Source organism: Calidris pugnax, unplaced genomic scaffold, assembly GCF_001431845.1.
Source record: "Calidris pugnax isolate Ruff unplaced genomic scaffold, ASM143184v1 scaffold18, whole genome shotgun sequence".
Taxonomy (NCBI): Eukaryota; Metazoa; Chordata; class Aves; order Charadriiformes; family Scolopacidae; genus Calidris; species Calidris pugnax.
The window spans coordinates 14,722,552-14,737,816 of NW_015090812.1; the positions used below are offsets into that span (position 1 = coordinate 14,722,552).

Here is a 15,265-nt window from a genome sequence, read left to right on the forward strand (position 1 = left end):
TAGTTCAAATGAATAACATAGAATAATGATATTTATTTGTCTCCTAAAATCATAACCAAAAGAGATATAACTATACCAATGTAAGTGTAGAGCAAAATCAGATGACTGAATGCTTTAAAGCAACTTATGTGCAATATTAAACAAGTATTACTTGAATTGTTTGCTTGGAGTCTCTTTTCCTATTTAGTATTTTTACTTCAAAATCTTTTTTTCACTCACTTAAACATTTGTCTTTTGTTCTTTCCTTACTTTTCCTCAAATATGAATGGTTACAATGTCATTGTGACACATGCTCATTAAAAATCAATCTTTTCATCTTTCTGGCACAACACTGTCTTTACCAATGTGAACACTTCCCTGAGTCTGCATCTAGAGACTGAAACAATAACTCAAACAAGACATGGAAAAGCCTCATTCATTTCATCAGCGTTTTGACTTCAGAGACTAGACTATCAGGACAGGGAGGAAATCTGACTGGCCCAGTCAAGCATTGAAGTTTGAAGCAGAATTTCCATTTCTTGGTTGATACCCCTTCCCGTGTACTTTGAGGCATTAACCTTTAACCTCTGTAAGACTGTGTTCAAACCTGCTGCAGGTCAAAGGCACGATTAATTTGGCCATTTTAATCTACTTTGTTTGGAGCATACCCACATGGCCATCCAGCTCAGGACTTAGTATAGCATTGTCCTTCCTTAATGGAATGGGGGATATGCATCATCATACAGTATTACACTGAACAGCAGTCAGGAAGCCAACATAAAACTGCAGCAAGCAAGTGGAAAAATTGTATCATAAACCAAAGTAGTATAAGCATTGCTTAAGCCATATTTGGCTTTAGTGATAACTTAAATCAATATTCTATAAAAATTAAGACACGTTTTAATATGTGTATATATATATACATACACACTGCTGAAACAACATGTTGAAATAATAGGCTCTTAATTCCCATCATCATGCATGATACTGTGAATAAATCTGAGGCATGCCTAACACTCCCTGTACCATCATTTGTGTTGATTTTGGTTGGAGATTTTTTCTGTCCTGCAAATTCAGGAAAACAGAAGATAGGAATGTCTCTCACAACAATGAAATTATTTTTCAGGATCTGATCATAGAGTTCACAAATAAGAATTATAGCCACAATTGTAAGATCTGACAGTGCTTCATATGTTACTGTCTTATCAATTAAACAATAAAGGTTGATAGGTTAGGGCTCAATTAATCAATTCCATTGATTCTCAATCTGTACCATTGGCCAAATTTTTGCACAACTCTGAAAACGTACTGTAAAATTTCACACATGCAAACTGGGTATTTGACAGTGCTTATGGTGTTAAAAGCTATCAGCTGATGGGATGTAGACTGAGATTAATTTACTACCCTTTCCTTAACAGCATAATATTTCAGTTGCACTGCTTACCATTGCTAGATCCTGGAAGAGGCAGAATTGCCATAATACACATGAATATCAATGTTGTTGTTTTTTTAAACACACAAATGAGGCATCAAAAGTGAAATGGAGGATGCAATGGGACAGTTTTACCAGCCACCAGATCGTAGATGCAGGCCACAGATGGTTTATATACAGCAGGAACCCAGCATAGCATGACTTACAAAAGGGACATCATAATGTCATGCTCAACAGCATGTGTCTTCTAACTGATGTTGACAAAACTATCTTAGTAAGTAGAAAAGTTAAAGGAAAAAGGCAACGTAGGAGAACAGTCAGAAAAGTCCAAAATTGGAAGTAATGTAATAATACTACTGTGCAATAGTGCAATTATTATATCAATATTATCTTTTAACACTACTATTAAGCATACAACTATTTATAATTTTAATATAAAACAGAGCATGTTTTTACAGTTACAATGAACTTGATTAATAAAGTCTTGTTATAACTTACAAGGTCTATTCTGTGACATTGACTGCTTGGTGTAACTAATCCCATATAGAAGAAAACTATGTAAAAACATTCCTCTAAATGTGGTCAACCTATGTACGCAAACCACTATGCATAATACTAAAAGGACAGACAATGCATTAAAAATACTGCAAAACTGGCCAAATTTCATATTACAAGCATACAATGGAAAGAAATTGAATATATATGCTTTTACAATGAAATATTTTCTTTGAAACCTATTGTACGCAAAACTAATCTAAAATTCAAACAAATCCTCACTGTATAATCTTCACAATAAAGATTTTGGTAAGTGAATATTTTGTTCCATTTCAAATACGCCAGAGATGTTGCAAATATGATTAATTATTAAATAAACCTTCTAAGTAGGAGCATTTTGAATTGTAAGTGTACAATCCCTTGTGTGATTCACTTTTCTTATATTTTAATATTACTTTCCAAAAATGAGATCATATTTAGGATCTGCTTTCTTTCACAAAGATCTCTGACAGTCAGACAGGTTTTCTTCCCCTAAGTATTATTATTGACATAAGTTTTTTCCAATAAAGTATGTTGCATCCTAGAACACAAGGTGATGAGCCTGACTTCAGGCACTACACAATTCCCATGCTAAATTTCCTTTAGTGACAGTGCCCTGCCACAAAGCACCAGCGTTGTTAACTCTGGGACACTGGAGACATTGTCATCACAGCTACCATTGTTTAGAGTTAAAATAACACACATTCTTTAGGCTTGTGATCCAGCAAAGTACTTCAAGTCAGTTTCCCATGTGATTGCTCTCCTGGTTTGCTCCCTATATGAGCAGCCTTTAGTCAAATAAGTACTCTATAGATCACAGAAAGGATTTGGGAACCCTGGGATTGAGGAAATGACAATATTACAGAGGAATCAGTACTGAATGAAGGTAATCACGGACACCGTGCAGAGGTGCTTTTGCTGCTCTGTCACCTATGTGAAACCTCTCTGAATTGATTTATATCAGTAAAAGTCCTTATCAGAGCATAGCCTGACACTGATAGAAACTGGGCTCTTATTGCAAATGAAAAATAACTGCTTACCACAGTATGCACAGCACCAGCTGTTACCAATTGAAACAAACTACTACACTGGCAATCAGAAGCCTCAGGGAAACCTGCCACTGAGAATGAGTTTATAATGCAAACTATGTTGTTCAGATTACCCTTCTGCCATCTCCTCTTCCTTTTCCACACTGAACAAAATCCTTTGCTTTCTGTCCAGGTCCTCCTTAAATGCTGCACATGACTCACCAGCATGACACGCTGTCAACTACTGTGAGGTACTGATGGCACAGACCCCTTCTTGCCCAACACTCAGATGCACAAAGTAGCATTTGATTCAAATTTTAAGCAACTACCATATGGTCAACAAGCATAGGAGCACCCTGTCCTGCTAGCTGAGTAACTAAAAAACAGATTCTTACTTTGAATTTATACCTTAATAATTGGAAAACAGCTTCAGAAAGAGCAGTCTATCAACTTACTGACAGTTTTCTCTGTTTGCCTTTCTTTACATCAAAAGGAAAACTATTGCAGGCTAGTGCCTTTTGTGTTGGTGTTAGATCACTCACAAAATAAAACATAATTAAACAGAATCTTCCACAACTATCATAGCATACATCAAGGGCCAAACGATGGTAGTCACACTCCTACTGCTGCAAGCTTGTTCAACATGTTAGATTAAAGTCATCTGAACTGCTGAGCACAACTGCGTGTACAACTGGAGAATGCTACCGCAGTTTCCAATCTCAAACCACAAGCAAGTTAAAATTTGGAACTCCTGGATAGCTTCAAAGACCTAAAATAATAAGATTGCAGCAGAAAACAAAACACTTGGCACTGAAAATATACCACAGAAAATATGCAAAACTTGATAATGTATACTTGGCAGATTTGTGTTTATTCTCAGCTGTAGAAATATATGTTAAGGAGAGGACAGCTTTAATTTACCATAGTCCAGAAATAGCAGACATTAGAAGCAGCTGATTGGCATTCAAACCATCACCGAAATCTAACTTATGAAACTTGCATCATATCTGTACTTTGTGCTACCACTAATTTTACAGAATATACGTATGTGTTTCTGTCATCTTTTAACCCTCATATAGCTGGTATCAGTAACAAGCCACAAGGCTCATCATGTTGAGTCTTCCTCACTTCAGAACATCTAGTAGTTACAGCCTGCACAGTATGCGCAGTTCTGCAAAGTACTAACTGGAAACAATAGAACATAAATCTATAGAAAAAATAAAACTAACATTTTTCAGTTGATTTAAGTTAATCAAGTGAATTACAGGTGCATTTACCTTGGCAACAGAAATTGTAACAAATGTTAGAAGCTTTACCTGTCTCCCTTTAGGGCCTCTTTTTCCACGGAAGCCTGGGATGCCCTGAGAAAGAAATAACCCATCATATGTAGGTTTTCTTTTCTTCAATAGTTTAAATCCAAGTAATTAAAACTGCAAGTTGATTGGAAAAGACAGTGTGAGAAGAAGCACCATTTAAAAAAAAAAAAAATTGTCCAAAGAATGAGACAATGTCCTACAACAGGGGGGCAGAAACACAAACTTTGTTTGTCTTTTCTGTGACCACACCAGAACAATTACGAAGAAGGGCCATAACCTGCTTCCATCGAAGTACACGGCCAGACGTCCTTTGTGCTCAAGGGAACAAAGAAAAATCTCAAGCATGGAGTGACAGAGATTAAGATTTCCATGATTGGTTTTATTGCAATGATCATCTGACAACTGATGAATATTACTTACTGACTGAATGAAATTGCTTCAATGAAAAATACTCATTGTGGACCTTGGTGGTAAGAAAAAAAATACCCTTAATCCTTGCAGGTCTAGATTAAATTCAAATAATAATTTACAGTTGCTCCTCATTTAACTTCAGCATCACTGCATTTAATTGATTAGGCTAATTAGATATGACCTATTTCCTCCACATCAGTTTTGCTTTTAGACAAAGACTTGAATGGTTATACCTTTTACATTTTTTCCCCATTCTAATGTATATTGCATTACTACCCAAACACCAATATTTCATCAATGTTGCATTAAACCTACCCTTTCTCCTTCAGGTCCTGGTTGTCCTGCCACACCTGGAGGTCCAATGAAACCCTAAAAAATTAAGAACAATTCTTGATTACAAGGCTGTTTCCACCAACACTGCTTGTCCCTCAATATTGGCCAGCTGTGGGTTCAAGATCCAGGGATTAAATTCAGACTCATTTGAAATTACCAGTGAAGCTCAATCAATTTAAATGTGACTAGGATTTATTCTTCAGCCAACGGCAAAAAAAGGTTTTCCTATTATAAGGGTACAGACGATCAGACAAAGTTGCATCAGAGACTTTCTTGATTAGAACAAATGAAACATTAAAAAGCTGCTTAAGTTAACTTTATTCATGAAATACACCAGAAAAGATGTTCTCATCTTTAATGACACTCTGTGATCACTGCTATCTGCAAAACTCCTGGAAAGTTTACCTTGTCAAAAGTAGAATGTTTTTCTTAAAGTTCAGTCACAATGCATTTCTCCACGCCCCGCCCCCCCCAAGAAAGTCAGAAATAATCCCCTCATATAATCAGTTGTATGGACACAGAAACATGCTGTTGACTCAGCAGAAATAACAGTACAATTTACAAAAATAGTAGTAGAGATGGATTCTGCACTACCAAATTCAAACTGAGATTGGAACAAAAATATTACTAATTACTAAAAAAGAATCCCTTGCTTTAATCTCTCTCCAGTCTTCCGATTGCAACAATTTGGGGGGTTTGGGTTGTTTTTTTTGGTTTGGGTTTTTTGTTGTTGTTTTTGGTTGGTTTGTTTTTGGTTTTGTTTTTTAATTATGAAAGACAGTGCCCATCTTGTCATCCAGACCTAAAGAGACTGGAAAACAAAGGCACTTCTTTTTTCTAAAGCTTCTTATAACAGCTGAGAAGCAGAGTACAGTTTGATTGCAGGAATGTTCTAAACTTAAAGCTCTAAAGACACTTCATATCATGTCACTATACACCCCCATGGCACAGTAGTATGTCTCAACATGGCTGCATCGTCGTTTTTATTGGAAGTTGCTTGTAGAATTCATATACAGGACTTAGCCTTAAGACCTGACAGGTGTTTTTTCCCTAAAATTACTCATACATTGGCCACTTTTAGCTTTGTGTAAACAGAGACGTAGTAACTTTTCAGGAAGTGACGAGGATCACTTAGTGTCTTGTTGGTTGAGGGGAGAATGAGACAAAATGCGTTGAGAATCTGAGCAAGAACAAACTTAAGAAATGTAAAAGATACAGTCCCTGAGGGTGTGATATCTGTTGGCACTTGATCCTGACAAACTAATTTTTCCCCATCACTCTAATGAAAACTGACATAAAAAAACCCCATCCCAAAAAAACAGACATATGTTTGAGAAGCTGCTGCAGGAAAAGGCTTTTAGTAACTACATTTGAAAAACAGGACAAAAGCAAACCTAGCAACACATTCAGATTATTTTAATAGATAGTTGACAACACGGCACACTGCTCAGCAACCTGTACAACATGAGCTGAGGGCCTGAAAACACCTAGCATAAGGCTCCGTCAAATCCTAGGTGCAACCAGAAACATGCAAGTTTCTAGAAACCCACGTCTATTGCTTGACAGCGAGAGCCAGTCTAAAAAAGTAGTTATACACACACAAGCATGTGTAAGCATGCACATGTGCTTATTAAAAAAATAAAAAACAAACAAACAAAAACCTCAGAAAAAAAGTTAACCTGTTCTACTTCGAAGAATAATCAAAAGCAAGCCTTAAATCAGCAGAACATTAAGAGCCTTCAGTCCCTGGGATATATGTGACTACAACTGAATCATTCTAAAACCTCAAGGTCACTTTTATGGTTTTTATGTGACAAGACCATTTCCCTTTATCAACTTCTGTAGCTGTTACAGATTGCAAATGCCAGATACGTCTCCCGTCTTGACAGCTGCCATTATGGAAATAATGCTTCGGGCAGGAAACGTCCACTCCTCTTCACTCCCAGCTCTCACACACCCACATTCAGTATTGCTTTCCTTCTCCTGCATGCATTCCGAGTGAGAGGAAGGACAACAATGAAAGATTGCTCTATGCTCCTCACCACGGAAAAAGAAATTTACATCCTTACATGTATTTTGAAAGAAACACTATGTTTTCTCATTTGTAGGTTTTGTAAAGACAGAGTGGTTCAGTGGGCAAGCAACTGGCAAAGCTGAATGAAATTCCTTGTCCTCTTTCTTATGTACTGTGTGGGTAAAAAAAGACATGCATGGCAAAAAGCTTAAAATGCTTACTTACTCGTACACCTTTAGGACCTGGGTTACCTTCTGGTCCAGCTAAGCCCTATTATAAAAAGACATGAGTTGTACTTCATTTTAAATAACCAGACATGCTCTATTTGAAAGAGCAGTAACAGCATTTGTTAACTGCAAACTGGCAATACATTCTTAAAATTATTAGGATTGAAGGGAGTGTCATCAAGCAGTCCCCTGGGACCATGTTCATGGCTGAAACTTAGACTGAAACTTCCTTACATTAAAATTATTTCTTCTGGGAGAACAATTTTTCTAGCCCAAGTGATCTGGCATTACAGTGACGTAATTTTACAGGATTTTTCATTAGCTTGAAAATAATTGGAAAGGTGTCCAAATACAAAAGCTTATGTCAGAACAGCAAATGCAGTCCAAATGCTCTAAACATCTTATGTGACTCAACACAAACACGTTATCATCCATTACCATATAAAATATCTTAACAGAATTTTAAAATATATACCCATTACAAGCCCAACCCAATAAAACACTGAAGTATTGGTCAAATTCATCCTTTAAGCAGACATAAAACTAGAAAGTCAGTTGTTGAATTTGGCTCATATACCTTTACATGGGGAAAATAATGAATATTTCTACTTTATGTCTTATTTGTATTACTGGAGTGAGGAGGTATCTGCTGGCTTATACATTAACTAAAAAAAAAAAAAAAAAAAGAATTTATATAAATACTTGTGTTTACAGAAAGCTGCTTTCTGGCTTTATTTCTCCTTCTCAAATATCTGAAGGGGTAAAAAAACCCCAAAGCCATCTTTTAATGTTTTATTTCTCTAAAGGGCTGAAGAAACAGTTTCAGCAGTGAAGTAAATATGTTGGTGAAAACCAGGAGGAACTGTACTACAACAGGCAGTTTTCTATTGCTTCTGGACTTGAAATATGAAGAAGATAAAACACATTGAAACACAAGAGGTTTATGAAGGAGCATAAAGCGTTCAGATGTTCAGTACTTTGGTAATGTCATTTATGTATTCCAGAAAGGTACAGCACTAATGCATCTAACCTGAGTTTAAAAACCACAAGACTCCACATTATGTAAAGGGTGCTACCTGTGAGAGATTTGTTTCAAGGATAAATGACAGGATGTAAATAAAAATATTTACACTATTAGCAGTTTCAGAAGATATGGTACTTTTGAAAAGAACAAACAAGAAAATACCCCAAACTGCAAAGACATTACTATAGTTACTGCACCTGCCTGCCAGGGTAACCAACTGCTCCAATATTGCCAGCCATTCCTGGAATTCCCTAAGTGGAAAAAGAGGTGGAAAAAATAAGAAAAAAAAAAAAAAAGGGCAAAACCAGCAAACAGGTTTAATGTCATATTTTTAAGTTTATTTGGTTCATTTTTTGATAAATGTTACTCTTTTAACATCTAGTCATAACACAGTGTAAGCTCATGGAAAAATTGCTTTTTGAGCAAGCAACACAGCAACACCCTAAAATTTACTCATCTTACATAAGTAACTCCACCAATTTGAGTTACATATCCTTTAAAAAGCATTACAAGAGTCGTCTAAGATCTTGTGAAATCCAGCATTTTTTATTATTTCCATAATAAAAACATAGATGCTATTTTTAAAAAGTAACTGAGGAGGACTATAGGAGACAGGTCCTTGTAATGAAGTAACTGCAATAGTCTTAGCTGTATTTCAACAAATGTGTTAAGTGTTTTATTAAAGAATTCTACTTGTGTCCTTACAAAATCAATTTTTTTTTTGTTTCTTCCAGAATCAGGTCAATATAGCATTGGATTAGTCATGAACATATTGAACCTCTATCATATTCCTCCTAATAAATCCAAAAGTCAGTTTTGTTGTTGTTTTATTACTTAGCATCTGCATACCTGACTGTTTATTTTCAGAAATATATATTTTAAAACTTTTCCTTTGTTACCAGCTGTTCAAGGAGTTCCACAATTCATAAATTCAGGAGGAATGTCTGTGTACAAGCTTCTAAAAACTACAACACAGGTAGGTGCTACAGATGACGAGTAACAGGTCTAACTCATAACTTTCACCAGCCAGACCTGAAAATACCAGCAATAAGACCTATGTGCAAAATAAAACTCTTTCATGCTAAGTGTTCTTTTAAAAGTTATGTAAGAATATTTTCTAAGTGATAATAATGAAAGAAAATATTTACACCACCAGTATGAAAACACTGAAATATCAAACAGTTGCATATCACCAGTTTTCACATTCTTGAACATGAATTGCCTTCAAAGGAACTTACAAGCTTGATTGCATGAATAATGAGCAGAATTACTTTTCAGTGCAAGCTTCGCTTTTACCCCTGCATGGTAACTAACTGATTACTCTTCACCTGCAACTTCTTCAAAGATTAATACATTCTTTTCCTGATGTTAAGAATTTTTTTCACCGGCTATCTCTATCTCACTGCTGAATTACAGTCATCACAGAAAAGTGCTTATGGGCCTATAATAAAAATCATTACTCATTCAGTTAAGATTTGTGTATAAAACTCATTAATGTCAGGGATGATGCTCATGAGTTTTCACCTCCCTTTGGATGTCTATCACCTGTTATAATCATCATTTCCCTTTCAGTGTCATCCAAAAGGAGACTCATGCCTCCATCTGCTCTGCTATTAGGGGCCTCATTAATGCTAACAAGACACATCAGCAATTGTATGTCTTTGAAATTTACATTCAGATTGTTTCTTGAAGTGACATGGAAGTGAGAAAAAGCACTAAATAACCATTTCATTTTCTACATGTTAGGAGATTTAAAATGCACTAAATCAGTAGAGGTTTTGAGAAAACCTGAACTGTGCCTCTAACAAGAATTTTACACTAACTTCCACCAAGCCAGTGTGGTAGCTAAAGAAAAACAAGTTCATCTTTTCCATTTAATTTAGATCTTTTTTTTACCACAATGATTGCTAAATAATCTGAATACTTGGTCAAGAACTATCAAGTATTTCCTTGAGCAGTCAGTAATTTAACCTGATTGCTTATATTGAACACGTATTTGGGTTATTCATTCTTCTATCCTCAGTTGTTCCTCTGTAGAGTATAATGTACTGTTCCTTCATCACTTACCTGCTCACCCCGTGGCCCTCGCAGTCCCAGATAACCCTTAAGACCCTGCAGGTAGAGAAACAGATACGTGATAAATACAGTTAAACACACACAGTGAACCTTTTTTCCTACTCCGCTCTCCCTTTATCAAGAAAAAATGTTATCCAAACTTGTTTGCCTGCAGCATTAGTGTGGTTTACATTTAGCAGCTCATATGAAAGCTGAGTTAAGAGAAAAGGAGTAAGAAATCTTCATGACAGCTTAGACAGTTCAAGATTTCAGCATGCTTTAAGACATTTCCACACTTTTATTCTTTTAAACAAATGAGTACATGGGATGCTGTTGCCAGTTATCACTGAGACTGAGGAATTGAATTCAGTACAGTGTATTTCCCCATTCCAAATCCTTGTCAAGATGCCCTTTCTGAACAAGGCAGTTCAGGAGGGATACAAGTAGAGGGTCATCCCATACTATTCTCGGACACTCTCAAGACAGACAGACCTACCAGGAAACATGATATCTTTTATAAAAAATTAACATAGAACAAATTCCAGCCCTTATATTATGAAATTTACAACAGCTGGGAGAAAAGCCTGTTCCTCATCCCAATAATCTTCCCTGTGGTGCTGGAATCACAAAGCTGTCAAATTTTACTCCCTGTGCATTGACCATTGCATGCATATTTTAGCTCTTAAAGAAAGAAAGAATTCTTAAATAATTAAAAATAGAGCTGGAACCTGCCATCTTAATCAGTACACTTGAAAGGGGAACCTTCTTGGATGTCTTTACACTGTACTAAACATACTCAGACAAGATGGCCTAAAAGGGAGGCTGTAACAGTTGCATGATTGATGCAGAAGCCAAGTGTCTGGTCTCCACATCCCTTGCAAGAGGTGCTGGGAATACGCACGTTCCAAAAGCTGCAGCTTGAAAGAGAAAGACCAAAACAATCTTTATTCTGGATAGAAATCTATCATAAAATTGGCCTCAAAGACATTGACTGAATAGTGGGAGTGTCTTGGCTGATGTCAAACATCTGGCTGCCTTACAGCATGATGACACTCATTAGTCAGTAGGGACTTGAGACCCACTATAATAAGAAGGAATTCTGCAACTGGCTTCAGAATATCAGGTATCCCAAAGTTTTGGATAAGCTTCTGCATGACTACAAGAGTATTTCTGCATAAAATTAATTTTATTATCATAAAAAAACCCTAAAAGATGGAATGATTTTGCTTGATGATAATTTTAGATGATAGAAGAATGACCTCTGTAAGGCTTAAAAATTTGCAATTTTTCTTCTTATAGGCTTGCTTAAGAAATATTGATCCAAAAGAGATGTACTCGTTAAGAAACTCAAAAGTCTCATTTTCTCAAAACACAACGCAGCAGGTGTGTCCTTTCATACTGCTAATCACACATGGGGCATCGCCAGTTTGCAAAATTATAATGTATTCTGGCTTCAGTCCTCTCCTGTAGCTTAAATCTAAATAATTTATATATGTTATCTTGTAGTTAAGGAAGTAGGTCTGCATTGCCGTTGGGAAAAAAAAATAAATCTGTAACAGATAGCCAGGAGCTGATCTTCGACAAACCAGTTAATATGAAATATCCCAATTTATTATATTAATGCCTGCCTAAAACCAATTTTTTTATTGAATTGCTAGAGTAGAACTAAAGATGCCAGCATAAACCAGTAACTCATCTTTAGCACTCAAAATGTGCCTCAAAGCCACATATTTTTTTATAGTTTTTACACTCTGCATTTCATGAGTTTTATCCATTTATTAATTTTATCTTCTTTCTATGCTTAAATGATCAACTTAAGTAGGTGTTGCTAGAAGAAATCTCTCAGTAGTTTATTACTTCTGTACAAGAAGAAAAGGAAAACAAATGCTGCTCTACACAGAAACGCTCAAAGAGAACTTTATCACAATTTAGTTTCAAATTGGGTCAGTTTAGTTGATTAACACCTGCATGGACAGTCTTAAAAGAAGGCACACAAGGAACTGCGAGATGAAGGAGGACTGATTACTGTGCATTTCTCTACACAACAGCATCTTACTTCTTCCAGAAGAAACCTGCTCTGAACTCATATTTTAGAGCAGTTTGCCCATATTCTTAGTCAGAGTTAACACGCTCTTAATTCCTTCTAACTCATTTGAGGCTGGTAGGGAATGCAGCTAAAGCATGCTAAAATGAGTATCATTCCAAAGAGAGAGTTATCACACAGGGGCTTCCTTTCCTGTGACTTAGCCAATCATCTTCAAATTCTTAGGTTTTTATTAGTTTAGTTTTGTATTCTTGAGCTTACCCATATGAAAAAGACCCTGTTTGCTCTGAGCTAAGATGAAAGTAAACAATAAGAGTACAAGTTTGCATGCACTGGTTTGCAAAATGAAATACCTCTCAATTTCTAATGAAGATTAACGCTCTGATTTAGAAGGTCAATGTGGAAGAGAAAGGTTTGAAGCTTCCAATTATAGTAATACAAATATAGTAATAAGTTGCAAGAATACTTCGGTCTGCATGAGACAAAAATCTTTACCACCAACTAATACAACTCAGAAAAGACTTCATAGCAAGTTTAAGTGTCTGGCTTCTACCATATGCCTAGCACAGTGGGACCCAAACTGAGTGAAGTCTGTATATAGCAAAATGTAGATGTTAAATCATAACAGCAAGGAGTGTTCAAGTCAAGTCTTTCCATCGTACTAGTACCCATTGTGTTTTATTAAAATTTCAATGCATTTGTTATTAAAATACATCTGGTACAACACTGGCAACTTTGCTAGAAAGCCAAGAAGTTTCTGTAACCTCTGAAAATCAGCAGATGAACTGTTATACCTAATGATACAACCATCAGCTACAGAGACACATTAGTGTTTTAAAAGGAAAAAGACTTCTGGGCATGGGGTAAGTGTAGTATATGAACAGATTTCCATGCACTGTCACGTGAGCCTTTGCAATGCTTACTTATTAGGTCCACATTGTCACCACACAGCATGCGGTTTTCAAAAACTTCTTAATCAGTAAATGGTTTGGTTTGTTTTTTTTTCTTCCTAGCTCCATTCTATCTTATTTGCTGATGTTTATTAACACAACTAAAATTTCACCTAGCATCTCTTATCCTAAATATCCTGAAGAATAGAAAAATCACTTAAAAAAAGCACACATACAGAAGATGGACCTTTTCTCCATCTAATTCAGTAGAGAAATTTCTCTTACAGAGTTTAGTTTCCTCCTGCTCAAGGAAAATCACAGTCTCTAAGAGAAGCAGTGGGAGACACCTGGTAGCATAATGTTGACATCACTACAGGTACTGCTTTGAGATTTATCTATCTACCTTACTCTTTACAGGATACAAAAGTAAAAACAAAAGGAAACACGGAGTCATTCTCAGGTTACAGACAAGCCTTCAACATGTACTGGCATATTATATTTCATTATGTGAATTTTATCAGTATTTTATGGATCCAGATTCCTGTGATTTACCATTACACATATAATAGATAGGGAATAAAGCTAGCCCAAAAATTGTAGCCAATCTTTTTAAAAATCTTTTCCAATGTCATTACAAAGTACCTGCAACCACAAAGGCACTGCAGTCATTCCAATGTACTGGCAAGATCCCAGGCAAGTTAATGCCCAGGAGTAATGTCCTTTGGCTCACAGTCTGGCTAGCAGAGGCAAGTACTCGCCTCTCTGTAACAGTGAAGTAGGCCCTTTTTGGGGAGAGGTGGAAGTAGGCGGCTTCCGCTCTGTGAGGTCTCCAGAGTGACTCAAGGAAAGTTTTGAGGGCTGATTTAAAGATGGTCCTGTCAAGGCAACTCCAAACACAAGATCATGCAACTGCTCTGGAAACAGCACTCTCTCAAACTTACCCTCATTGCCTGCCATTGCTTCTGTGCCTCAAAAGACCTCTAAACACTTCATAAACATGCAATTTTCTGTTCTTACACTAGAAAAAATTTGAAGCCCTACTCTGAGAAAAACTTGGCTTTTTCTAGTGTGCGTTACAGGCATGAGAAATATGTCATCTTTTATATGTAGCCACAAGGACGCATACTCCGACACATGTAATGAAAAATAAAGTCAATCATAATAATCTGTTCCCAGAGTCCTGATTATTAACATACGTTTGGTTTACTATCTCACTAAATAACTGTAGACTCTCAGCTTTATAAAAAGAAACACATCATTTTATAGTGCTAATCCAAATCAGTAGTTTACTAGCGCTGTTCTATCGCATTGAAGGCTTCAAAATCTTTTCTTTTGGGGGGAGGTAAAATTTTCCAAGAAAGTCTCCTAACACGATCTCAGCTATTCAGAAAAACAGAACCAAAAGCACATTGAATATGGCTTCTCAGAGTCTCCCTTGTCAAAAAAAGGATGAAAATAATACGTACACTTACCTTAAACTTCCACAACATGTGTTTTTGCATAAGCACCAAATAACATTGCACAGGAAGTTCAGAACCAGTCAAAGTCTGATTAGAAAAACTGTTAAAATGCAGTTTCCTCCACAGCCACCCTGAAGTGGGGCAATCATGCCCAATGGAGGGGCAATATGCATTGCAGCTCACCCTCCACTTCAGCCATCACTCCAGTGAATGGAAAATGGATGAGGAATTCCATGAAGAAAAAAAAACTCAAATTTCTAGGTCATTCAGGAAAACAAAACCAAAGTCAATATGACAAAAAGTAATTGCCATGAAACAAACACAGATTTGTATTAAACGATTAAAAATATCCGGAGGAACATTAGAGATTTTATTCACTATCAAATAACTCACTGTTTAGAAACTACTCAGTTAACACAAGCTGACTGTCAAAATTTAATAGAATTTGGGACACGATAAACTCATATGTAGGATTTTTTTATCTTCCTTTTTAGCTAGATGAGAAAAAAATATAGGAA

General features: G+C 36.2%; 1 protein-coding gene across 2 annotated transcripts in view; it reads right to left on the bottom strand.

The window, feature by feature from the left end:
- COL24A1 (collagen, type XXIV, alpha 1) overlaps nt 1-15,265 on the bottom strand; it is a 149,104-nt gene that overhangs the window by 99,233 nt on the left and 34,606 nt on the right. For both annotated transcript variants that reach the window (XM_014939499.1, XM_014939500.1), the window contains exons 8-12: nt 10,366-10,410; nt 8,496-8,549; nt 7,273-7,317; nt 5,016-5,069; nt 4,290-4,334 (exon numbers count right to left, since the gene is read on the bottom strand). In XM_014939499.1, coding sequence (XP_014794985.1) covers nt 4,290-4,334; nt 5,016-5,069; nt 7,273-7,317; nt 8,496-8,549; nt 10,366-10,410 — 243 coding nt within the window. The remainder of the gene's footprint in view (nt 1-4,289; nt 4,335-5,015; nt 5,070-7,272; nt 7,318-8,495; nt 8,550-10,365; nt 10,411-15,265) is intronic.